The sequence below is a fragment of the Lontra canadensis genome, unplaced genomic scaffold (assembly GCF_010015895.1).
Source record: "Lontra canadensis isolate GAN:19392208 unplaced genomic scaffold, GSC_riverotter_1.0 scaffold51, whole genome shotgun sequence".
NCBI classification, from domain to species: Eukaryota; Metazoa; Chordata; class Mammalia; order Carnivora; family Mustelidae; genus Lontra; species Lontra canadensis.
Window position 1 is genome coordinate 7,926,674 of NW_022631045.1, and position 25,875 is coordinate 7,952,548.

At 37.8% G+C, this 25,875-nt stretch overlaps 1 protein-coding gene across 2 annotated transcripts in view; it reads left to right on the forward strand.

The window, feature by feature from the left end:
- The window catches only part of GPALPP1 (GPALPP motifs containing 1), a 43,230-nt gene extending 19,794 nt beyond the window's left edge, over positions 1-23,436 (forward strand). The window contains exons 5-9 of one of the 2 annotated variants that reach the window (XM_032873987.1): positions 2,268-2,399; positions 2,850-3,014; positions 7,726-7,824; positions 19,897-20,115; positions 20,866-23,436. In XM_032873987.1, coding sequence (XP_032729878.1) covers positions 2,268-2,399; positions 2,850-3,014; positions 7,726-7,824; positions 19,897-20,115 — 615 coding nt within the window. In that variant the 3' untranslated portion in view covers positions 20,866-23,436. Of the gene's footprint in view, positions 1-2,267; positions 2,400-2,849; positions 3,015-7,725; positions 7,825-19,896; positions 20,240-20,865 lie in introns of those variants that run through there. The other variant, XM_032873988.1, reaches the window with a different exon arrangement.
- Positions 23,437-25,875: the final 2,439 nt, after the last annotated feature.

A 25,875-nucleotide genomic window follows, 5' to 3' on the forward strand; every position in this document is an offset into this window, starting at 1 on the left:
GCTGTTATAATCCCCATCTGAAAAGACAAAAAGCCAGAACGCCTGGGTGGCTCAGTCAGTCAAACAGCCAGCTCTTGATTTCGGCTCAGGCCATGATCCCAGGGTCCTGGGATCGAGCCCCACATCAGGCTCCACGCTCAACGGGGAGTTTGCTTCAGGATTTTCTCTCTCTCCCTCCGCTCTCCCCTTCACTCCCCCACTGTCTCTGTTTCTCTCTCTCTCTAAAATAAATAAATCTTAAAATACATAAATAAAAGACAAAAAACCAAGGCCTAAAAAGGCCAAATAGCACTCCTGAGGTCACATGCTAATACGATAGCAGATTGAGGCCTTGGAACTAGTTCTAACTTCAGCCCACAGTATAAACCAGTAAGGTATATGATTTCTACTGTATTTCTAGATAAAATAATTCACCTAATTTTAACTCAACCAGGATACCAAAATGATTAGATATCTAGATTGGATTTGGATTGTGATTCCAGTTTCTCTTTTTCAGTTTAGTATGTTGAGCCTGATTTTCATTTTGCTCCCTTAGTTTATAATTCCCAACACCCTAAGTGATCTTTATTTCTAAAAATTCCAGGCATCATCCTAACAAGACATGCGAGATGTGCCAAATTCTATCTTTATAAAATCATCTCTTGTTAGATGGAAGTAAAAATAATATTCGCTTATCCCATACTTTAATACTATTTTAATGTCATGCCTCTTATAGTTGTAAAAGTTCATTGTATCTTTTATATTTCCTCATTTTATGTCACCAAGTATTATTTTGTAAGGGCTATAAATATGTTTATAATAATGTTTGACATCAAGGAGCCTACCCTGGTAGAGATGAGCTATAAACACTTAAGGTTAAACATTAACAATTGAAATTTAAAAAAAAAAATAGAGGAGAGTCTCTAGTATAAGTAGAAAACATACACTGGCCTTTATCTTAGAATATTTTCATCTTAAATACCAGTTTTCTAACCTTGAACAAGTTGTTTAACCTTCCTAAGTAGACTTCTCCAAACCTAGGTTTCCTGGAAAAGAAAACAGGAATAGTATTGTCTTTTCACAATTGTGTTATAAGGATCAAATGATGCATTGTATACCAAAGTCCATAGTTAGAGAAAGTGTGTGGGTGTGTGTGTGTGTGTGAGAGAGAGAGAGAGATATTTAGAGTAAGCCAAGAGATAATATGTAATTATCTGATTGTTCTACCAAGAGCAATTGCTTTAAGGGTGCAGAGAAGAAACCACAGATACAAAGTTACCACCGAGTAGCTAGTAGGGAAAATGTAAACAACACAAATGAACTTGATCCTGGTAATTTTTAAAAAATACAAGCAAGATGCTGCCCGTCTGAGCTGGAGGACAAATATCTTATTGTTGTTCATCTTAACCTACCTCTTTCTTGAGGTCAAGGACTGCTTGAAGCCTTAGAGTATCTAGATTTTAACACAGAGTCTTACATACAAACCCTTTATTCAGATTATTTATTGAGAGTAAATTGAATTCACTTATTACAATACTATTATGTGTTTAAAGTCAAGGGAGTGTTTTGGAAACAAAGTTAACTCTTCGGGGCCAGTATTTGTGAGCTGTTGTATAGCATTATTTCCATGCACCTTGCTGAGTCATAAAGGCTCATACAGCTTCCAATAACTTTGTCTTATTCCAAAGAGCTTTTTCTGTACCAGGAACGAAAATGGTTTCAACTTGTATCATCTCTGACCAACTAGTAGTAATTACCTGGACTATTACTTTGAGAAGAATTGTGAGGCCACATCTATGTCCATCAGGAAAAAAGCTGAAATCATTTAATGAGGTCTGCCATGAACAGGGGAGGGCAGGGACAATGCACATTGCGTGGATTTGTCGTCTCTGTATTGTGAACTTTAGGAAGATGAGGAAAAAGTCCTCATTGTTCAATGGTTAGCAATATGTTGTTTGCATTTTTTTTTTTTTAAAGATTTTATTTATTTATTTGACAGACAGAGATCACAAGTAGGCAGAGAGGCAGGCAGAGAGAGAGAGGAAGGGAAGCAGGCTCCCTGCCGAGCAGAGAGCCCGATGCGGGGCTCGATCCCAGGACCCTGGGATCATGACCTGAGCCGAAGGCAGAGGCTTAACCCACTGAGCCACCCAGGCGCCCCTGTTGTTTGCATTTTTGTTTCAGTGTCTCTGGGTAATCAGTTTCGGCAAAATTTTAAGTAATTTAGGATCATTTTCTGTAACCTGTAGCTCTGTTCCTGGCTTAAAGGTGCTGTCTTATTTCAAAAGGAAACAGATAGCAGTGAAAATGAGGACATTGTTGGACCAATGCCTGCCAAAGGACCAGTTAACTATAGCGTCACAACAGAGTTTGAAAAAAGGGCCCAGCGAATGAAAGAGAAACTGACCAAAGGAGACAACGTAAGTTTTAAAGAGACTGTACTCTGAGAGATAGACTAAGTGAATTAAAAATCTAAATTTTAAAAATAGACATGAAAGAAATTATAGGCATGTATGTATATAAGGAAAATTTAGGAGCAAGTTAACCCAGAAGCTGGTAAAGGAAAAGACTGGCAAATTTGCCTATCTAAAAAGTTCTGTATGGCAAAAGGTAACAAAATCCAAAAAATGATAAATTAGATGAAGGTATTTATAACGTATATGACAAAGTATCAATTCTTTATATTAAATTCTTTCTCTTAAAGTATATTTTTTAACCTTAAAGCCTCAATTGAAAAACATGGCCATTTACAGAGAATTTTAAACACACACACACACACACACACACACACACAGAGTCTAGGCGACCTTTTTTTTTTTTTTTTTTTTTTTTTTTCTTTTTCTTTTTTTGACTATTTACTTCTCTTAAAGGATTCATCGAAACCAATGACAAGAGAGTCATGGATGACTGAGCTTCCTCCAGAAATGAAAGACTTTGGTCTTGGGCCCAGAACTTTTAAGAGAAGGGCTGATGACAAATCTGGAGATCGATCAGTCTGGACAGACACTCCAGCAGACAGGGAGAAGAAAGCCAAGGTGAGAGTGTTTGTTCATGTATTTCTGCCCACGTTCACTCTATTTTGCAAGGATATAAGGCACAATTGTCTCAGGGTACTATTTTTAAAATTATGATTCCAAAAGGAAAATACAGAGTTCCCCCTGAAAGAAAATAAGGAAAGTGACAACAGTTGCATACTGTGTCCCAGTGAACTGTCTCATTTACATCTCAAGAAAACCCAGAGATAAGACTTCTTGACTTCATTTCATAGAGAAGAAACCAACTTTTATGAGGTCAACTTTTCTGGAATTAGAGGGCTGGTAAGTTATGAACAATACTTCTATTCTAGACCTTCCTGTAACAGGAGAGGAGGTAACAAAAGAGGAGATGTGGAAGTGAGCGGCACACTTGGAATGACTAATGTTGGAGTGCCTTTCTACTCTTTTTTAACTGGTCTTTTACAAAACTAATCTATTGGAATTTTTGTAATTTAGCCTTTAAGATTGTTTCAAAAAAGACATTCCCTTGTTTACATGGATTTATTCATGCCTACATATAGTTGTGCTTTTCTCTGTCCTTCTGTTCCTCATTATAGGCAAATAGATTAGCATATAGGCAGATATGCAAGGACTTTTCTTCGGAGGACAATATGACAGAAAATGGAGCAAAAGGAAATTAAACAACACAGTGATTTTAGGCCCTGGGATTGAGTTCTTTAGATCCTTTCCTTTTCAGTACTGAAAGTGTTTTTCTGAGTTTTACAGTAAACTCATAAAGAGATTATTAAAACTCCTTAAATTTTATGCTGTACAATGTTAAGCATATAGTACCGCAGACTTGTATTTATGGCATGAACTATATAGTATCAGTGTCAGAGAGCTGTTCATTTTTGAGGTAGTCCCAGTAGTTTATTTTTTATTTTGTTTCCCTTGCCTTAGAAGACGTATCGAGACGAAGCTGCTAAGACTGATGTCAAAGAAGTTACTGCTTGTGTTCTCTTCTAGGATTTTTATGGTTTCAGGTCTCACAGTTAGGTCTTGAATCCTCTTTGAATTTATTTTCGTGTGTGGTGTAAGAAGGTGGTCCAATTTCATTCTTTTGCATGTTGCTGTCTGGTTTTCCCAACACCATTTGTTGAAGAAACATTCTTTTTCCTGGTGGATATTCTTTCCGCTTTCCTGTTGAAGATTAATTGACCATATACTTGTAAGTTCTTTGCTTCTGGGCTCTCTATTCTGTTCGGTTAATCTCTGTGTCTGTTTTTGTGCCAGTACCATACTGTCTTGATGAACACAGCTTTGTAATAGAGCTTGAAGTGCAGAATTGTGATGCCACCAGCTTCTGTTTTGAGGTTGCTTTGCCTATTTGGGGTCTTTTTGTGTTTGCATGCAGATATGAGAACTGCTGGTTCTAGCTCTGTGAAAAATGCTCTTGGTGTTTTGTTAGGGGTAGCATTAAAAGCGTAAATTGCTTTGAGTAGTATGGACATTTTAACTACTTGTTCTTCCAGTCTGTGAGCCTGAAATGTCTTTCCATTTCTTTGTGTCATCTTGAATTTCTTCCATCAGTGTTTTATAGTTTCCAGAGTACAGGTCTTTCACCTCTTTAGTTAGGTTTATTACTAGGTAATAGGGGTACATTTCTAATGGGATTGATTCCTTAATTTCTCTTTCTCTTGCTTTGTTATGTTGTATACCAATGCAACAGATTCCCGTACATTGATTTTGTTCTATGTGACTTTACTGAATTCATTTATCAGTTTAGTAGTGTTTGGTGGAGGGGGAGCCTTTTGGGTTTTCTATATAGAGTATCATGTCATAGGAAATAGTGAAAGCTTCACTTCTTCCTTGATGACTTGGATCCCTTTTCTTTCTTTTTGTTGTCTGGTTGCTGTGGCTGTGACTTCCAGTACTATGTTAAATAAAAGTAGTGAGAGTGGACATCCCTGTGGTATTCCTGGCCTTAAAGGAAAAGCTCTGTTTTTCCCCATTTAGGATGATCTTGGCTGTGGTTTTTTCATATATGGCCTTTATTATGTTGAGGTTATGTTCCCTCTAAACCTACCTTGTTGAGGATTTTTATCATGAATGGATGTTGTACTTTGTCAGATGCTTCTTCCGCATCTTTTGAAATGATCATATGGTTCTTACCCTTTCTTTTATTAATGTGATGCCTCACGTTGATTGATCTGCAAATATTGAACCACCCTTGCAATCCAGGAATAAATCCCACTTGATCATAGTGAATGATTCTTTTAATGTATTGTTGGATTTGCTTTGCTAGCGTTTTACTGAGAATTTCTGCATCTGTGTTCACCAGGAATGATGGCCTATCATTCTCTCTCTCTCTCTCTCTCTCTTTTTCTCTTTTTTATTTATTTATTTATTTTTAACTTTAAGTAGGCATTCTGCCCAGTGCAGAGCCCAGTGCAGGGCTTGAATTCATTACCCTGAGATCAAGACCTGAGCTGAGATCAACAGTCAGGTGCTTAACTGACTGAGCCACCCTGGTGCCCCGTAGTTCTCTTTTTTTAGTGCTGTCTTTATCTGGTTTTAGTATCAGGGTAATGCCGGCCTCAGAATGAATTTGGAAGTTTTGTATTTTTTGAGAATAGATTTTAACTCTTCTTTAAATGTTTGTTAGAATTCTCTGTGAAGCCATCTATCTGGTCTTGAACTTTTGTTATCAGTCTGTTAACTTTTCTTTTTCTTCCTGTTTCAGTTTTAGTAATTTAAATGTTTCTAGGAATTTATCCATTTCTTCTAGATTGTCCAATTTGTTGGCATATAGTTTTCATAATATTCTCTTATGATTGTTTATATTTCTGGGGTGTTGGTTGTTATTTTTCCTCTCTCATGATTTTATTTATTTGGGTCCTTTCTCTTTTCTTTTTGATAGGTGTGGCTAGAGGATTATTAATTTTATTTTATTTATCTTTTTTTTAAGAATCAGCTCCCCTGGTTTCATTGATCTGTTCTGCTATTTTTTATTTTCTGTCATTTTTTTCTGCTGTAATTGTTACTGTCTCTGCTGCCTTTAGGCTTCATTTTCCATTCTTTTTCTAGTTTCTTTGGGTGTAGGTTTAGATTGTTTGTGATTTTTTCTTGCTTCTTGAGATAGACCTGTATTGCTAGATACTTTCTTATGAGGACTGCTTTGGCTGCATTCCAAAGATTTTGGACCATTGTGTTTTCATTTTCATTTGTTTCCGTGTATTTTTTATTTCTTCTACTCATCTTTCTGTTTTAATATTTGAGTTCCCAGCATGATCTCCACTAGGTGGAGATTAAGCTAAGTGGAGACTAAGCTACTAAGTTCTCACATTCACTTAGCCAACGTGGCCTAAAAGAAGTAAGATTGCTCTTTAGAAAGAAATGGAAGTGTTCATTATAAATTGACAGACATCTGTTATGCCCTCACCTCCCAGTCTTGACTAGATCTATTAACTCTTAATATTAAATGGTCAGGTTTTATCTCTATCTTACCATAACATCATTTCTTCCTTCATATTTATAAATGAAAGCATTTGTTTTCTAGGAAAATTTTTTATGAGAAAGTAAGAGCTGAGCTAGTCCTGTTTTTAACAGTGCTTTATTAAATACAGCATTGTTTTGTACAGTTATTTTTAAGATTTTATTTCTTCATTTGTCACAGAGAGAGCGTGCAAGCAGGAGTGGCAAGCAGAGCAGGCAGAGGAAGAAGCAGGCTCCCTGCTGAGCAAGGAGCCTGATGCAGGACTTGGTCCCAGGACTCTGGGATCATGACCTGAGTGGAAGACAGGGGCTTAACTGACTGAGCCACGAAGGTGTCCCTGTAGAATTTTTTTTTAAGTAGGCTCCATGCCCAACTTAGGGCTTGAACTCACAACCCTGAGATTGAGAGTCACATGCTCTACCATCTGAGCCAGCCAGGTGCCTGTTTTGTACATTATTAAGATAAAAATTGTAGATGACCTCCTTGGTTTTCTTAAGCAGATAACAACAGTATACAAATATGCTTTGAGATTTGTTGGAAATTTATATTAGCACTTCATCTTGTATATGCAGTGTTGTTAATGTTGTGTTTGTTTTTTTTTTTAAGTTCAAATTCCAGTTGTTCACTGTTGGTATATTTTGTATATTGACCTTGTATCCTGCAGCTTTGCTATAGTGTACTTGCTTATTAGTTCCAGGAGTATTTTTGTAGATGCTTTGGAATTTTCTATATAAACAATCATGTCATCTATGAAAAAAGATAGTTTTATTTCTTTTCCAAACTTTTAAACCTTTTTTCTTTATTTTGTCCCCTCAAGTGATTTTACTAGTTTTAAAAACAGATAATGCAGAATTTCTTTCTTTTTTTTTCTAATTTTATTTTTAAGTAATCTCTGTACCCAATGTGGGGCTCGAACTTATAACCCCGAGATCAAGAGTCATATGCTCTACCAGCTGAGCCAGCCAGCCGCCCCTGTAGGATTTCTTAAAGCCTCATTTTCTCTCCTACATCTCATCATTGTTTGTCAGACTCCTTTGTGAGTTTGATAAATAATTGGTTTCTTCCAGTTAGTTGATTGGATAGGTTTCTTCCTTGTTTTCAAGAAAATCCAACTGATTCCTTATCAACTATATGTATATGTATATTCCTAGTAGGAAAAGATTCAACAATCTTAGTTTAGTCTCTTAGACCTCAATCTGAGTAAAAATAATATTTCTTTTTTAGTTTTTCTTAACTATATGGTTCAGTAATATGTTACCTGTGTTCATTCTTCAGGAAACACAAGAAGCAAGGAAGTCATTTAATAAGAAGGATGAAGAACATACATTGTCAGGAAGGGAAAAGAGATTGGCTGAGCAGGTATCCTCATACAATGTAAGTAAGAATAAAATATATAAGCTTTTCTTTTTTTCTTTTTTTTAACAGAGTGGTCATAAGTTTCATTGTTTTTTAAATATTTATTTATTTGAGAGAGAGCGAGCACGCGTGAGTGGGGGGAGGGGCGGAGAGAGAGTGAGAGAGAGAATTCCAAGCAGACCCCACACTGAGCGCTGAGCCTGACTTGTAGATTGATCCCAAGACCCTGAGATCACAACATGAGCCGAAACCAAGAGTCAGACTGACTATGCCACCGAGGCGCCCCTAAGCTTTTATTTTTTTTTCTATCCTTCAATGTTTTTCTCATATTTTTTCTCTTCCTTAGTTTTTCTTTCTTTTCTATGTCTTCCTTTTTAGCTTGGTCTTTTTCTGTACAACTGCCCTGAGAAATGTTCCACTCTGTTGTGTTATAGGTCTTTATATTTATATAATATTTTCAGTTTGTATTTTACTTAAGTCATATGTTAGAAATTTAATTTGTAGAGATTAGAAACAGATGATCAGAAAGCAAGAGCCCCTGCTCTCCAGCCACTTCCCGCCCCACCAGGGGGCCTGCACCGTCCAGCCATGGTCGGTCCCACCATGTTCTGTGATGTCAGCCTGGACAGGGAGCCCTCGGGCCACCTCACCTTGGAGCTGTTTCAGACCAGGTTCCAAACACAGCAAAGAACTTCCATGCTCTGAGCTCTAGGGTGAAAGGATTTGGTGATAAAGGTGCCAGCTTTCACAGGATCATTCTGGCACTTCTGTGCCAGGCTGGGGACTTCCCACCCCATACTGGAACTGGTGGCCTGTCCGTCCAGGAAGAGAAATTCGCTGACGAGAATTTCCTCCTGAAGCACACAGGTCCTGGCATCTTGTCCAAAGGCTGCACCCCACACAAACGCTTGCCAGGTTTTCATCGGAACCGCCTACACAGAGTGGTTGGGTGGCAGGCGGTGGTCTCGGGCGAGGTGAGAGGGCAGGAATACTGTGCACGCCATGGGGCAGTTTGAGGCCAGAAACGGCAAGACCAGCAAGATCACTATTGCTGACTATAGAAGCACCTAATAAATTTGACTTAGCTGGCAGAACATTCCTTCTGTAGCCCAGGAACGCAACCTCCACTCCCATCTGCTCGAAGTACCCGGTAATCTTTGTGCTCTTGCTGCAGTGCTAATGGATTCCGTATTTTCCTTGGCCCCCTTCCAAGTCCAGCCAGATTGCAGAGTTAAGTTTATGATTATGGCATGAAAACTAAACAACAACAACAACAACAAAAGAAAGCAAGAGCCCTACTAACTCCTAGAGATCCTCAGTTCATATTTTAAATTATAAGCCAATTTGGAATGTTCGATGTGAAGATTTAAATATGGAAGAAAAATGGTTTTTAAGATATAGTTCAATCAAAAAAAAAAGATACAGTTCAATCTAAATTTATAAACTAAACAGTGTTCAGTTAACATTTTGTTATTTCATTATATGTTCTTACTTTAAAAACAAAACAAAAACTGGTGAGTGGTCCAGCTAAATGAAAATCACCAGACCCTTTGCACCCTACAGTGTTCCGGTGTCTAAGGAAAATTACCTCTGTTCCCAGCGTATTAGTTAATGAAAAGTTCCGCTTTTATATTTATACTAAATATAGTTAGCATGATTAACTGGACCTGTGTAGACCAGTATACAAACAGTGAAGCATACATGAAACATTTTTTTTTGAAACTGACCAAAACTCAACCCAAAATGGAACATTTATGAAAACTGACCAGCTTAAGAGTCAAATCTCAATAAAACTGGAAGAATTACTGTCATTAAAACCATGTACTCTGACCACAAGGAATTTAAGTTAAAATTTGGAATAATTTAAAAGCCTTGTACAACTTGAAATTAGAAAAAATTCAGAATTTAAATTTTGCATGAAGGACAACATGATAATGGAAGTTAGAAAATATGTAGATGTGAAGAACATACAAATACTACATATCAAAAATGTGGGCAGTGCACTATCAGGTGGTACTTAGAAGCAAAATTATAGCTTTAGTGAGTTCTGTTAGAAAAGACTAGCTAAAAATCAGTGAGCTGGGCCTTTTTCCAAATAGGCATTTCCAATAGTAAACATACATCTACCCCCGGACCCTATAGTTTCACCCTTGGGCATCTATCTACTTAAGGCAAATGAAAACCTATTCACACAAAGATTTGAATATGCTTTATTTTTAATGTCCTCAAAAAGACTTCTAGAAGAAACTCTGGATTCCTGGTTAGCTCAGTTGGTTAAGTGTTGGCCTTCAGCTCAAGTCATGATCCAAGGGTCCTGGGATCGAGTCCCGCATCGAGCTCCCTGCTCAGCGGGGAGCCTGCTTCTCCCTCTGCCTGCTGCTCCCCATCTTGTGATCTCTCTCTCTCACTTTCTGACAAATAAATAAAATCTTGAAAAAGTTAAAGAAACTCTACCTATGAAACTAATAATACACTATATGTTAATTAACTGAATTTAAACTAAAAATAAGATTTGCACATTGAAAAAAGACTTCTATAAGAATGTTCATAGAAGCTTTGTTCATATAAGCAACATTCTATGGACAGCTCAGATGTTCATCAGTAAGAGAAAGAAAAACTGAATGCAGTGAAATACTACTCAGCAATAAAAAGAAACAAATTACAGATAGATGGAACAACTTGGATGAGTCTCGAAGTCATTACACGGAGTACAAGGAAGTATGTACAAGGAAGTACATACCATTCCATTTAAGTGATGCTCTACATTAAGCAGAATGAGTCTGTGGTTGAAAAAAAGCAGAATACTGGTTGTAGGAGTGGGGTGTGGGCGTTGACTAGGAAGAGGCAAAATGTTCTCGGTGATAGAAATGTTCCAGATTTTGATTGAGCCCCAAGCTGGGTTCTGTGCTGGACATAGAGTCTGCTTAAGATTCTCTCTCTGCCCTTCCCCTCAGGTCCCCTCACATACTCTCTCTCTCTCTAAAATAAAATAAATTTTAAAAGTATATGAAAAAGATTATGCTGAAATTTTATTCACAAGATTTACTTTTCAAAATAGTAATAGTCTTAAGACCACCCTCTAATTCTTGGTTTGGATAAATCAAACACTCTTTTAAAGTATTACCATGAGGGGCGCCTGGGTGGCTCAGTGGTTAAAGCCTCTGCCTTCGGCTCAGGTCATGGTCTCAGGGTCCTGGGATCGAGCCCCGCATCGGGCTCTCTGCTCGGCAGGGAGTCTGCTTCCTCCCTCTCTCTCTGTCTGCCTCTCTGCCTACTTGTGATCTCTGTCTGTCGAATAAATAAATAAAATCTTTAAAAAAAAAAAAAAAAGTATTACCATGAAGACAAAAAAAAAAAAAAAAAAACTAGTCTCTTCAGTACCGAAGTCTAGGGACCTAATCAATACAGACACTGGTAATATGTCAGATCTAGAGTTCAGAATGACGGGTTCTAGCCGGGCTCGAAAAAGGCATGGAAGATATTAGAGAAACCCTCTCGGGAGATATAAAAGCCTTTTCTGGAGAAATAAAAGAACTAAAATCTAACCAAGTTGAAATCAAAAAAGCTATTAATGAGGTGCAATCAAAAATGGAGGCTCTCACTGCTAGGATAAATGAGGCAGAAGAAAGAATTAGCAATATAGAAGACCAAATGACAGAGAATAAAGAAGCTGAACAAAAGAGGGACAAACAGCTACTGGACCACAAGGGCAGAATTCGAGAGATAAGTGACACCATAAGACGAAACAATATTAGAATAATTGGGATTCCAGAAGAAGAAGAAAGAGAGAGGGGAGCAGAAGATATATTGGAGAGAATTATTGGAGAGAATTTCCCCAATATGGCAAAGGGAACAAGCATCAAAATCCAGGAGGTGCAGAGAACCCCCCTCAAAATCAATAAGAATAGATCCACACCCCATCACCTAATAGTAAAATTTACAAGTCTTAGTGACAAAGAGAAAATCCTGAAAGCAGCCCAGGAGAAGAAGTCTGTAACATACAATAGTAAAAATATTAGATTGGCAGCAGACTTATCCACAGAGACCTGGCAGGCCAGAAAGAGCTGGCATGATATATTCAGAGCACTAAACGAGAAAAACATGCAGCCAAGAATACTATATCCAGCTAGGCTATCATTGAAAATAGAAGGAGAGATTAAAAGCTTCCAGGACAAAAAAAACTGAAAGAATTTGCAAATACCAAACCAGCTCTACAGGAAATATTGAAAGGGGTCCTCTAAGTAAAGAGAGAGCCTAAAAGTAGTAGATCAGAAAGGAACAGAGACAATATACAGTAACAGTCACCTTACAGGCAATATAATGGCACTAAATTCATATCTCTCAATAGTTACCTTGAATGTTAATGGGCTAAATGCCCCAATCAAAAGACACAGGGTATCAGAATGGATAAAAAAAACAAAACCCATCTATATGTTGCCTACAAGAAACTCATTTTAAACCCGAAGACACCTCCAGATTTAAAGTGAGGGGGTGGAAAAGAATTTACCATGCTAATGGACATCAGAAGAAAGCAGGAGTGGCAATCCTTATATCAGATCAATTAGATTTTAAGCCAAAGACGATAATAAGAGATGAGGAAGGACACTATATCATACTCAAAAGGATCTGTCCAACAAGAAGATCTAACAATTTAAAATATCTATGCCCCTAACGTGGGAGAGGCCAACTATATAAACCAATTAATAACAAAATCAAAGAAACACATCAACAATAATACAATAATAGTAGGGGACTTTAACACTCCCCTCACTGAAATGGACAGATCATCGAAGCAAAAGATCAACAAGGAAATAAAGGCCTTAAATGACACACTGGACCAGATGGACATCACAGATATATTCAGAACATTTCATCCCAAAGCAGCAGAATACACATTCTTCTCTAGTGCACATGGAACATTCTCCAGAATAGATCACATCCTCGGTCCTAAATCAGGTCTCAACCGGTATCAAAAGATTGGGATCATTCCCTGCATATTTTCAGACCGCAATGCTCTGAAGCTAGAACTCAATCACAAGAGGAAATTTGGAAAGAACCCAAATACATGGCGACTAAACAGCATCCTTCTAAAGAATGAATGGGTCAACCAGGAAATTAAAGAAGAATTGAAAAAATTCATGGAAACAAATATAATGAAAACACAACGGTTCAAAATCTGTGGGACACAGCAAAGGCAGTCCTGATAGGAAAATATATAGCGGTACAAGCCTTTCTCAAGAAACAAGAAAGGTCTCAGGTACACAACCTAACCCTACACCTAAAGGAGCTGGAGGAAGAACAAGAAAGAAACCCTAAACCCAGCAGGAGAAGAGAAATCATAAAGATCAGAGCAGAAATCAATGAGATAGAAACCAAAAAAACAATAGAACAAATCAACGAAACTAGGAGCTGGTTCTTTGAAAGAATTAATAAGATTGATAAACCCCTGGCCAGACTTATCAAAAAGAAAAGAGAAAGGACCCATATAAATAAAGTCATGAATGAAAGAGGAGAGATCACAACTAACACCAAAGAAATACAGACAATTATAAGAACATACTATGAGCAACTCTACGCCAACAAATTTGACAATCTGGAAGAAATGGATGCATTCCTAGAGACATATAAACTTCCACAACTGAACCAGGAAGAAATAGAAAACCTGAACAGACCCATAACCAGGAAGGAGATTGAAACAGTCATCAAAAATCTCCAAACAAACAAAAGCCCAGGGCCAGACGGCTTCCCGGGGGAATTCTACCAAACATTTAAAGAAGAACTAATTCCTATTCTCCTGAAACTGTTCCAAAAAATAGAAATGGAAGGAAAACTTCCAAACTCATTTTATGAGGCCAGCATCACCTTGATCCCAAAACCAGACAAGGATCCCATCAAAAAAGAGAACTACAGACCAAATCCTTGATGAACACAGATGCGAAAATTCTCACCAAAATACTAGCCAATAGGATTCAACAGTACATTAAAAGGATTATTCACGACGACCAAGTGGGATTTATTCCAGGGCTGCAAGATTGGTTCAACATCTGCAAATCAATCAATGTGATACAACACATTAATAGAAGAACGAACAAGAACCATATGATACTCTCAATAGATTCTGAAAAAGCATTTGACAAAGTACAGCATCCCTTCCTGATCAAAATTCTTCGAAGAGTAGGGATAGAGGGCACATACCTCAATATTATCAAAGCCATCTATGAAAAACCCACTGCAAATATCATTCTCAATGGAGAAAAACTGAAAGCTTTTCCGCTAAGGTCAGGAACACGGCAGGGATGTCCATTATCACCACTGCTATTCAACATAGTACTAGAAGTCCTAGCCTCAGCAATCAGACAACAAAAGGAAATTAAAGGCATCCAAATAAGCAAAGAAGAAGTCAAACTATCACTCTTTGCAGATGATATGATATTATATGTGGAAAACCCAAAAGACTCCACTCCAAAACTGCTAGAACTTATACAGGAATTCAGTAAAGTGTCAGGATATAAAATCAATGCACAGAAATCAGTTGCATTTCTCTACATCAACAACAAGACAGAAGAAAGAGAAATTAAGGAGTCAATCCCATTTACAATTGCACCAAAACTATAAGATACCTAGGAATAAACCTAACCAAAGAGGCTAAGAATCTATACTCAGAAAACTATAAAGTACTCATGAAATAAATTGAGGAAGACACAAAAAATGGAAAAATGTTCCATGCTCCTGGATTGGAATAATAAATATTGTGAAAATGTCTATGCTACCTAAAGCAATCTACACATTTAATGCAATTCCTATCAAAATACCATCCATTTTTTTCAAAGAAATGGAACAAATAATCCTAAAATTTATATGGAACCAGAAAAGACCTCGAATAGCCAAAGGAATATTGAAAAAGAAAGCCAAAGTTGGTGGCATCACAATTCCGGACTTCAAGCTCTATTACAAAGCTGTCATCATCAAGACAGCATGGTACTGGCACAAAAACAGACACATAGGTCAATGAAACAGAATAGAGAGCCCAGAAATAGACCCTCAACTCTATGGTCAACTAATCTTTGACAAAGCAGGAAAGAATGTCCAGTGGAAAAAAGACAGCCTCTTCAATAAATGGTGTTGGGAAAATTGGACAGCCACATGCAGAAAAATGAAATTGGACCATTTCCTTACACCACACACAAAAATAGACTCAAAATGGATGAAGGACCTCAATGTGCGAAAAGAATCCATCAAAATCCTTGAGGAGAACACAGGCAGCAACCTCTTCGACCTCAGCCACAGCAACATCTTCCTAGGAACATCGCCAAAGGCAAGGGAAGGAAGGGCCAAAATGAACTATTGGGATTTTATCAAGATCAAAAGCTTTTGCACAGCAAAGGAAACAGTTAACAAAACCAAAAGACAACTGACAGAATGGGAGAAGATATTTGCAAAGGACATATCAGATAAAGGGCTAGTGTCCAAAATCTATAAAGAACTTAGCAAACTCAACACCCAAAGAACAAATAATCCAATCAAGAAATGGGCAGAAGACATGAACAGACATTTCTGCAAAGAAGACATCCAGATGGCCAACAGACACATGAAAAAGTGCTCCATATCACTCGGCATCAGGGAAATACAAATCAAAACCACAATGCGATATCACCTCACACCAGTCAGAATGGCTAAAATTAACAAGCCAGGAAATGACAGATGCTGGTGAGGATGCGGAGAAACGGGAACCCTCCTACACTGTTGGTGGGAATGCAAGCTGGTGCAACCACTCTGGAAAACAGCATGGAGTTTCCTCAAAATGTTGAAAATAGAACTACCCTATGACTCAGCAATTGCACTGCTGGGTATTTACCCTAAAGATACAGACGTAGTGATCCGAAGGGGCACGTGCACCCAAATGTTTATAGCAGCAATGTCTACAATAGCCAAACTATGGAAAGAACCTAGATGTCCATCAACAGATGAATGGATAAAGAAGAAGTGGTATATATACACAATGGAATACTATGCAGCCATCGAAAGAAATGAAATCTTGCCATTTGTGATGACGTGGATGGAACTGGAGGGTATCATGCTTAGCGAAATAAGTCAATCAGAGAAAGACAACTATCATATGATCTCCCTGATATGAGGAAGTAGAGATGCAACATGGGGGATTAAGAGGGTAGGAGAAGAATAAATGAAACAAGATGGGATTGGGAGGGAGACAAACCATAAGTGACTCTTAATCTCACAAAACAAACTGAGGGTTGCTGGGGGTAGGGGCGTTGGGAGAAGGTGGGTGGGGTTATGGACATGGGGAGGGTATGGGCTACGGTGAGTGCTGTGAAGTGTGTAAACCTGGCGATTCACAGACCTGTACCCCTGGGGATAAAAATATACTATATGTTTATAAAAAATAATTTAAAAAAACAAAAAAAACTAGCCTCTTAGTGTGAATTTTCAAAAGCAGCTAAAAAATGATCTCATTCAAAATAAATTGCACTGGCTTTTAGAAATTGTTATAAAACACACATTTTTTTAAATGATTACATTTGGTAAATAACCAAATAGGTCATTTAGCAAATTGCTCTGTACATGAATTGTCCTCTGGGTGATTTTTAGTGAATTGACTGTTTCTGGTTGTTTTCATAATATTTTTTTATAGCTCCAGCATTGGTTTGGTCCTGGGGGTCACGACGTGCAAATTACGCTGAAACAGTGTCCCTGAAGCTGCAGACAAAACAGCTCATTTATCATAACGAATTTGAGCACTGGAATCATTTGAATTGATTGTAGTAATCCAGTGGTTTAACGTAGTCCTCTCTTTACTGGTGTTTAATTTACTAATACAGGGCATTGATAAATTGAAGCCCGCCATCTTTGTTCCTCCGTTTTTGTTTGATTTTGTTAACTTTTGTGCAGTTTCCCATTTTTTCGTTTGTTTGTTTTTAAGAGAGGGATGGGGGAGCAGAGGGAGAGGAAGAGCGAGTTGACACGGGGCTTGATCTCAAGACCCTGAGATTGTGACCTGAGCTGAAATCAAGAGTTGGACACTTAACTGACTGAGCCAGCCAGGCACCCCATCCTTTTGTGCAGTTTTGATCATCGGTATCAATCCTATTCTTCAAGTGGTTCGAGGTGAAATAGGGCCTCTATAGCATCATTCTTTCTCACATCGCCACACATCTCTTTAAACCTTGTTCTCTGTTTTCTCCAGCACCTTCTTACATCTTCAGGCCTTCCCCCTGCCAGCTCTTGATAGCCTGTCTACCTTCAGCTTTACTACCCCACTAATGAGGTTTTTTTCTCATTCATGAGGAAGGGAGGGGAAAATGTGGAGAAATGATGCTAAAAGATTAAGGTTTTCTAGTATGGCTTTCTTACATTTGTCCATTTATATATATATAATACATTATAGTTCCTCGTCCTACAATTAACCCTGCTCTTCATGTCCTTTGTCATGCTTTCTCTCTCTGATTTTTAAAAGCACGGGTTTCTGAGACTCACAGTTGGCAATTTAGATTCACGAAATCTACCAGCGGGGCTCAGGAATCTGTATTTCTTTTCAGTCAGGAGTGGAGACCAGCAGTCTTCAGGTGTTTTTGCTTGGTATCCCCTAAAAGAAACCTTTACCCTTGACATCTAAAAATTTTTATTCTAAGTTTCAGTAATTACAAAAAATGTATAGTATAGGGTATTACTCTGTTCAATGTTTCAGATGGAATCCAAGTGACATAGCAATTCAGGATCAGTTATTAGCCATTAAAACATACACCCAAAAAAGCACTTTCTTAATATTTGACAGTTTTATTTCATCCTTTTTTCTCCTTGAATTCACAATTTTCTCTTCTGCCACAGAATTTTTTCATAATGGAAGTCTCTTACACTTGAAAATCTTTTATGATAACATTGACAAGTGTCTCTCCCTCTCCCTCTGCCCCTCCCCACCTCACATGCACACTCTAAAATAAACAAATCTTAAAAAAAAAAAAGTGGAAAGCACTTGACTTGCAAATCCATTTGTTTCTAAAAGATTTTACGAAGATTTATGAAATGAGTGAGAGGGGTTAGGAAAATGGTAGTGGTAGTTCAAATAAATACTAAACTAACATAATATCTTTTTTTTTTTTTTAAGATTTTTTTTTTTTTTTTTTTTTGCCAGAAAGAGAGCATGGGGGAGAGCGAAAGCGAGAGTACAAGCAGGGGGAGCAGCAGGCAGAGGAAGAAACAGGCTCATTGCTGAGCAAAGAGCCTGATGTGGGACTTGATCCCAGGACCCTGGGATTGTGACCTTAGCCAAAGACAGACACTCAACTGACTGAGCCACCCAGGTGTCCCAACATAACATCTTTTGTACATTCTGCTAAAACCTACAGCTCCAGATTGAGCTTATTCAGTTAATGGGGAATAACTACCACATGACCTAATTGGCAAAGTCGGTTCTGGTTGCTAAATCAGCCAGTTTAAGACTCACTTTCTGTCAGAAAATCTTACTTCATTTTTCCATTCAAATAGATATGTTAATGATTATCCCAGTGACACTTCGGAATTCTGAAGTAGATGGGTGGGCGTGATAGTTTTTTCTCTTGGATGAAATAGGGTGCTGCCATTTTCAGCATTTCTTACCAGTGTTATGTTGCTTTCACGGTCTTCTATGCTCTCAAACACATTCTTTAACAGGGTAGGGCCTGGAAGAGATGTTGTTGCTAAGCAAAAATTGCCCTTTTTTCCACTGCCCTTCTCTATTCAGTCTGTCTGAGCACAGAACATTCAAACAAAAACCAAAACACCAATTTCTGAGGGACACCAACACACTTAAGAGAAATATGTTTAAGACACAGGACAGGATGCCTCGGTGGCTCAGTTTGGTTAAGCATCTGACTTGATTTCCACTCAGGTCATGATCTCTGGGTTGTGAGATCAAGCCTCACTTCGGGCTCCCCAGTAAGCGGGGAGTCTACTTGAGATTCTCTCCCTCTGCTCAGGCTTGCTCGTGCTCGCTCTCTCTCTCCCTATATCTCTCTCTGTCAAGTAATCTTTTTTAGAAAAAGATCCTCTCCTTCTGCTCCCACAAACTCCTACTCTCTAAATAAATAAAAGTCTTAAAAAATACACACACATAGAAGAACCAAAGCCTTCCTGGGTTTATAGTACCTCAGTTAGAGGAAGTATTTCACCTTTTTTGTTTGAAACCTTGGAGACTTGCTCTCCTAGGCAGTATTCTTACAGTAAGATTCTGAGAGGCCTCTCCTTTGTGAAGTGGCAAAGGGCTATAATAAAAGTGGAGAGATCAAGCTAGCAAGATGCCTTATGGAGCAAGTCAATTTTAAGTGAGGGTACATGAAGAAGTTGAGCATTGTGGGTAGATAACCTTAAAATTATGCATATCTTTGTACCACACGAACCCCACTCTATGTAGCCTGCAGACGCACATCTGCTTCCACTGAAACTAATGGCCTTTGCTCAGACCTCATCCTACTAGGTGTATTTGAAACCGTGAGCACCTATCCCAACTAAGAAGAAAGAGAATGAGCAATGTAAGAGAAAGAACAGAAAACTGAAAGGAACAAAAATCTCTTAGCTTATGGAATATGCCAGTGTATCCTGAACGGGCCTTGAATTTTGTCACTCCCATGCCATTATTTTTTGGGTTTGGGTTTGACCTTGTGGCGTTGGCCCGGCCACACCCTTTGCTTCCTGGGCACCTCTTTAGGCAGCAGACCAGCACATCCATGACTCTTTACCCAGGCTCCTTAGTGACGACGTAATTGCTCTTCCCTCCTCACCCATGCTCTTGGCTTGGACTCTAATTATGACACACCACACATGGTTATTTCAAAATGTATTTCCTCTCTGTCTTGCTTTTTTTTTTTTATTACTATTATGTAATGGTAGTTAGTAGATAAATTCATTATGGTTGAATTGAATTTGCCTCCGCTACATATTTTCTTCATGGATCCTGTCTTGGATTTGGCAAAACCTGACAGGGTCTGTAAAAAGCCCTCCTTAATTTCATCATTACTGCTTAATCATTTTGCATCATGATCTTATTCTGTCCACAATCTAGACAAAGATTTTCATTTCTACTCTCTTGCTCTCCCCCAGGAATCAAAAAGATCAGAATCTCTTATGGACATTCATCATAAAAAATTAAAGAATAAAGCTGCTGAAGAAAAAAATAAGCCCCAAGAAAGAATACCATTTGACCGTGATAAAGATCTCAAGGTTAATCGGTTTGATGAAGCTCAGAAAAAAGCTCTGATAAAGAAATCTAGAGAACTAAACACCAGATTTTCACATGGCAAAGGCAGTATGTTTTTATAAGTAAGTATGGGAGGTCTATTTTCAAACTGATAAATTTGAACTTTTCTAAATACTCTGTTATCCAGAAATAGTTGTGTGTAAAATCTATTTCCTTTTATAATAAAGTAGATTATAAACATGAAAATCTTTTTTGATAAGTCAATCATGATTTTTTGAATATTCAGCTCTGTGGGATAAAAAATGCTGTTTACTGGAAAAGTAGCTTTGTCTTCAGGCATTGCTATTAATCAGGCATTGCTATTAAAGACACTAAAGTTAAAGTTTATAAGAAATGGCCAAAGAATGAGTGATTTGAAGCTTGGTTAAATATGCATGCTTTTTTAAAGAACGAAGAAAGGAGATGTATTTATAATCTCTATGTTAAACAAGATCACAGTTAGAAAACATTCTTTGCTTTGAAAGCTTCTCTATAAGTTAAGTTTAATTATATCCTTCATCCACAGCCCAGTTTGACAAGGGTTCGTAAAGGTGAGTAAGGAATTATGTAAAAGCTGAGGTTGCTTCTTAAAATCTTGAGCATTTTTAATTGTATGAAACCTGTATCGATATCAAAACATGGCTTTGAAAGAAAATACAGGGGCGCCTGGCTGGCTCAGTCAGTGGAGCATGCGACTCTTATTCGCAAGATTGTGAGTTCGAGCCTCACGTTGGCGTGTAGAGATTACTTAAAAATAAAATCTAAAAAAATACAGGAAAATACAGTTAAAGTTAGAAATATTTTCCAACTTACTGAACTTTCTTATTCTTCAGGGGGATTTCCCTGTGCAGTGAAGAAAAGTTGAAGAATACGCTTTTATCTGTCTGTCCAACTTTATCCCTTTGTTTTGAGTTTCTTGAGATTAGAGATGACTTCAGTCTTAAAAACCATACAAACTTACCTTGTGTGTATATCCTGTAACTTCTGTGGAAACCTAGTCAGTATTTCTTATGTGGAATAGAATTTTATGTGTCTTTGGCTTCTGAGGAAGTGTGGGCTTTTCTTCAAATAATTATTTTGAGGCTCTCCCATCCATTCCCTAATTTTTGTGGTGTCTCACAAGTATCCTGTAAGATCTTGGTCAGGACTATCCACCAAATCCCCACCAAAGCTTAGACCTCCTCATCAAATGTTACTCACCTGCCCCTGGAGTAAATGTGCCGGGTCCTTGCAGTAAATCCATGAATTTGAAATTGTTTGGGTTTTCCCTCTAAGCCGTGAATACACATTTACAAATAGAGGGCTCAGAGGTTTCATCTGTTTTGTTCACATTTGCTTGTTTGGGCGATCAGGGCTTTTTATTTGTTTGGGCTTTTTTCTATTTTGGTTGGTTGGTTTTTAAGTCAGGAAGAAGGGCCTCTGCATTATCTCATGTGCTAAGGAAAAACTATATTGATTTTTCCAATATTAGTAAGTATTTCTGGGGGAGGCAATCTGAGGGACAAAATATGCCATTAAGCATTAGCGGTGTGAAGTCTAAGACTTGGTCTCTATGGTCTCAGCCAAAGCTTTCTAATTAAGTCTTTAAATTTTACTTTGCGATGATCTTATTTTACCCTTTTATATTTAACAGATTTAAGCTAATTTATTGGAGACTGATCTTTTTTATCAGTCATGAATAGTCTCTTAAAAAAATCAAGTTTCTAATCCCTGAATACAAAAATATAAATGGACATGCTAATCATAACCACCCTAATGAGAGTATGTAAGTTTGTAATGTTTGAGGTACTGTCTGTCAGGTTGTTAAATAGAATATTCTAAATGGTTAAATCCTAAATTCAAATTATCTAAGTTATGTTTTCTTACAGAGCCATTCTAATTGTTCACTAGTTCTGTGGTCTAGTCTTGATAAAGCATGAGGGGTTTTATTTTTTGTTTTCTATGGGGAAAAAACACAAAATGAGAGACGAGGTGGGAAGTGTGAGGTTTCAGTGGAAAAACATTCTGATCCCTTGTTCATTTAGGCTTCATGACAATTGAGTGACCTCTTCAGATTATGGCACAAATTATTCTTTGCTTTTATGATATCAGCCTAAACAGTAGCCTACTCAAGGAGTGTAGCTACTAAAACGATGAATTGTTCTCCCAAGCAAACAGAGAAAGCCTCTTGTCTCAGAACTTGAACAGAACTACCATTTGCCTAAGATCTCATTTTTAGTGAGTAATATTTTCTGAACCCAAAACTTTGTGTAAAAGCATCCATTGCTCTTATTTAATTTCGTTACAGTTTTTCGCCAATAAAAGGAAGAAATGTTTTCTAGTTCCTCATCCTTGTATGAATTCCTAACATATATTTTTGGGAAACTTGGTATTTTTTAAAGTAAAAATGTCACCTTTGGTTACTTATTTTTCTTTGTTTTCTTCATCTTAAGGAGATAGGATATTTCTGTATCACCTATTTACTGTTTTTCCCCTCACCTTGAAGCATCTTTGTCCTCAGCAAAAGGGAGAAAACCTCTTCTTTCAGCCTAATGCTTTCCATGAGTTACCACCTTATTGCTTCTTGCCACCCCAGGACAGTTTTAATCAAATGTAAGTCCAGAGGGAGGTTTTTATGCCCCTCCCCCCACAGGGACTACGTCCAGTCTAACAGCATTGATAACAGAACAGAGTTGCTGTTGACACAGAATGGAAAGGTGCTCATGTCAGCCCCTCCCCTCTTCCAAAGTGGTGAAAAGCCTACTTAAATCAAGTCTCCATCCATCTGGCAGAAAATTAGCATTGCTGACATCTTCTAATAAGAACTTTTTAATTTCCTATACTTCTTGGCTAAGTTTTCTAGAACTGCGACCTCCTTTGAAACTTCAAAATGAAGAAGAAAAAAGAGCAACACTCAGTTCAAAGGGTGAAGCAGATACTTTAACTTTCTTTTCCGTTGAAGGTGACATCTAAGTTCATTGTACCTGAAATTACATGATTTTTGTCCACCTCTGTAAATCATCATCTTAGATTGAGTTACTTCCACAAGTAACCACATTACTGATAAATAAGTGGTGACTTTAGCAAGTGAGAGAATAGGGAATGGGGACAGAAGGTGAGAGATGATGGCTTCACCCATTCATTATCAGATAAATTAAAGCCTTTTTATATTGGGCAAAATAGTGTAAATTAAGCCCTGCTCTTAAAAAAAAAAAAAAAAAGCCACGGTCTTACTAAAAGTTTTTAATCGTCTTCGGATATAACAACCATTTGACATTTAATTTATCTCTTAAACTTTTAGTAGTTCTCTGACTTAATGACTTATTTAAAAGTGAGGTTGAGAGGGACGCCTGGGTGTGGCTGAGCCGGTTGAGTGTCTCCCTTCGGCTTGGGTCATGGTCCCGGGGTCCTGGGATCAAGCCCCACATCAGGCTCCCTGCTCAGCGGGAGTCCTGCTTCTCCCTCTCCTACTCCCCCTGCTTGTGTTCCCTCTCTCACTCTCTCTCTGTCAAGTAAATAAATAAAATCTTTAAAAAAAAAAAGTGAGTTTGAGATTGACATGGTACTGAAACTTATATGCTCCAGAATAGATTAGTAATTATTCTATAAATGATTTGGTCCCCAAACATGATGGCACTTTTTATTTCTTATATAGGGTGGATAATGTTAATATTATTACTCAAATGTGTGATCATGGGAGATGAATTGTTAAACTGTCTACAAGAGTTCTGTCATGTCTCTTTTGTACTTCTTCCATGCTAATGATAAGCATTGTCAGAAAAAGCAATTCTCTGTTGAGTTATGTATCTCAGAGGAAGAATTAACGTGGGGGGAAAGTGGTTAGAAATAGTGCCTGTGTAACATCAGTGCCAGCTCTTCTCTTTCATGATACTAATTTATTTTACTTTGGCTTTTGATGCCATCGTGAGATTTAAGTCTGCAGTTACAGAAGTCATGCATTTCCTATAATAGGAGAGGGTTTTTTTTTTTTTTTTTGCAGCTTAAAAAATTGTTCAACTGTGACTCTAGTTTGTAAAATACTATAAAGAGCTATACACTGCCCCTTTGAATCTTTTCATTTTGAACTCTACAGGAAAAGATTTTTTAGAAGAGAATTCCTGGTGTATAATTTTTTACGTATAAATAAAGTTTCATCTCTATCTGAGAAGTTGTGGACTTTTATTTTTGTTCTCTTTTAATATAATTAACTTGTCTGAAGCCAGCAATACTAGCAAAAAAAAAAAAAAAAAATATTCCACAAAAATATATTCTGGCCAATCAGATCATTTTAGGAAGAAACCTCACTTGCCACGTTTTCATTATCCCAATCTAACTACAAATAGTAACTGTTTCTTTAGACATGCAAGACAAATTGGAAATGCTCTTAAGAGCATCATGACCTAAGAGGGGCTCGAGCTGGTTTATAACCAAGATTCCATTGTTCTATGTATCATAAGGCTTTAGAACAGTTGGTGGGTGTTTTCAGGGGTGTTTGATGATCACCTTTTTTTTTTTTTCCTTTCTCTATTTCCCAGATTCTTTCAGAAAGCATGTGTTCTTTTTTAATTTGGGGTGGGGGAGGTTAATCCCCCCTTTTTATAACATCCTGATTTTTTATTATATAGGGTTAGTTGAGGACAAGAAACTTTTCAGGTAAAATGGTAAGGCAAGTCTTTCTGAAGAGACGTCATTTAAGCTGAAACCTAAAATTGAAAAAGATGCTAGCAGTGTGAGCAGTACTGACCACATATGCAAAGGCCTTAAAGCATTAGTTGGGAAGTGTTCGAAGAACTGTACTAGTGTGGGTGGTATATAAGAAATACGGGGGCTCAAGGTTGGTCCCTGCTACTGATGCTAGGAACCCCATAAAGGGCATCTGACCCAGTTTTAGAAGGTGAAAGAAAGCCTCCCAGAGGCGAGTATGCTTTAGCCAAGTCATAAACCTCACAGAGGAGTTAGCCAGATGGGTCCTAATACCAAAGATCTACCCTCCTGACTATGTCTGAATTTCCCAACCATGTCTGAATTCACCCTTTAGGCCCAGTGCTCTGAAGAGAGCATGTACTCATGTCCTCAGCAGAAAATTAACACATTGAACGTCTGCCCATACATGTCACCAAAACTAATTATTTTAAGTAGAGCTGGAGTCGTTTTTCTATTTTTTCAAAATTTGTCATGAATGATTGTTCATTTCCTCCTCATGGGCCTAATTATTAAGGATTATGTACATTATTTTTAAGAGGTAAACAACACTAGATGAATGCAACAGATACCAATTGAGTAATTAATCGTTAGAATTACAGGACGTGGAAGAATATTTTCATTCATTTTTTTCTTAATTTGTGATCCTTGGACCACCTGAGGCGATTGATCAGAATCACCTGAGGAGATTGATAAATGCAGGTTCCCGGGCCAACCCCTCTTGAATGGAAATGTTTGAGGTTAGGGTCAGGTAATCTCTGTTTTTAACAATTTCCCAGGTCATTCTTTGTAAACTCGGGTTTGAGAATCACTGCACTACTTATCTACATAATCATTTTATGTTGCATAGCTACAATCACAGGTACCAGCAATAACTTGCATTATGAAGAGTGGATTGTCATTTCTATTGACTAAATCAATGCCTAAAGGGCTTTATTCTTCAGACATTTTTCCCAGCCTGCTACCTTGGGGCTCAAAATTCTACTGTCAGTGATAATTTGGTTTCATTAGAATGCCTTCTTTCAAGCTACCTTTTTTTTTTTTTTAATTTAAATTTATTTGACAGAGATCACAAGTAGGCAGAGAGGCAGGCAGAGAGAGAGGAGAAAGCAGGCTCCCTGCTAAGCAGAGAGCCCGATGTGGGCTCAATCCCAGGACCCTGG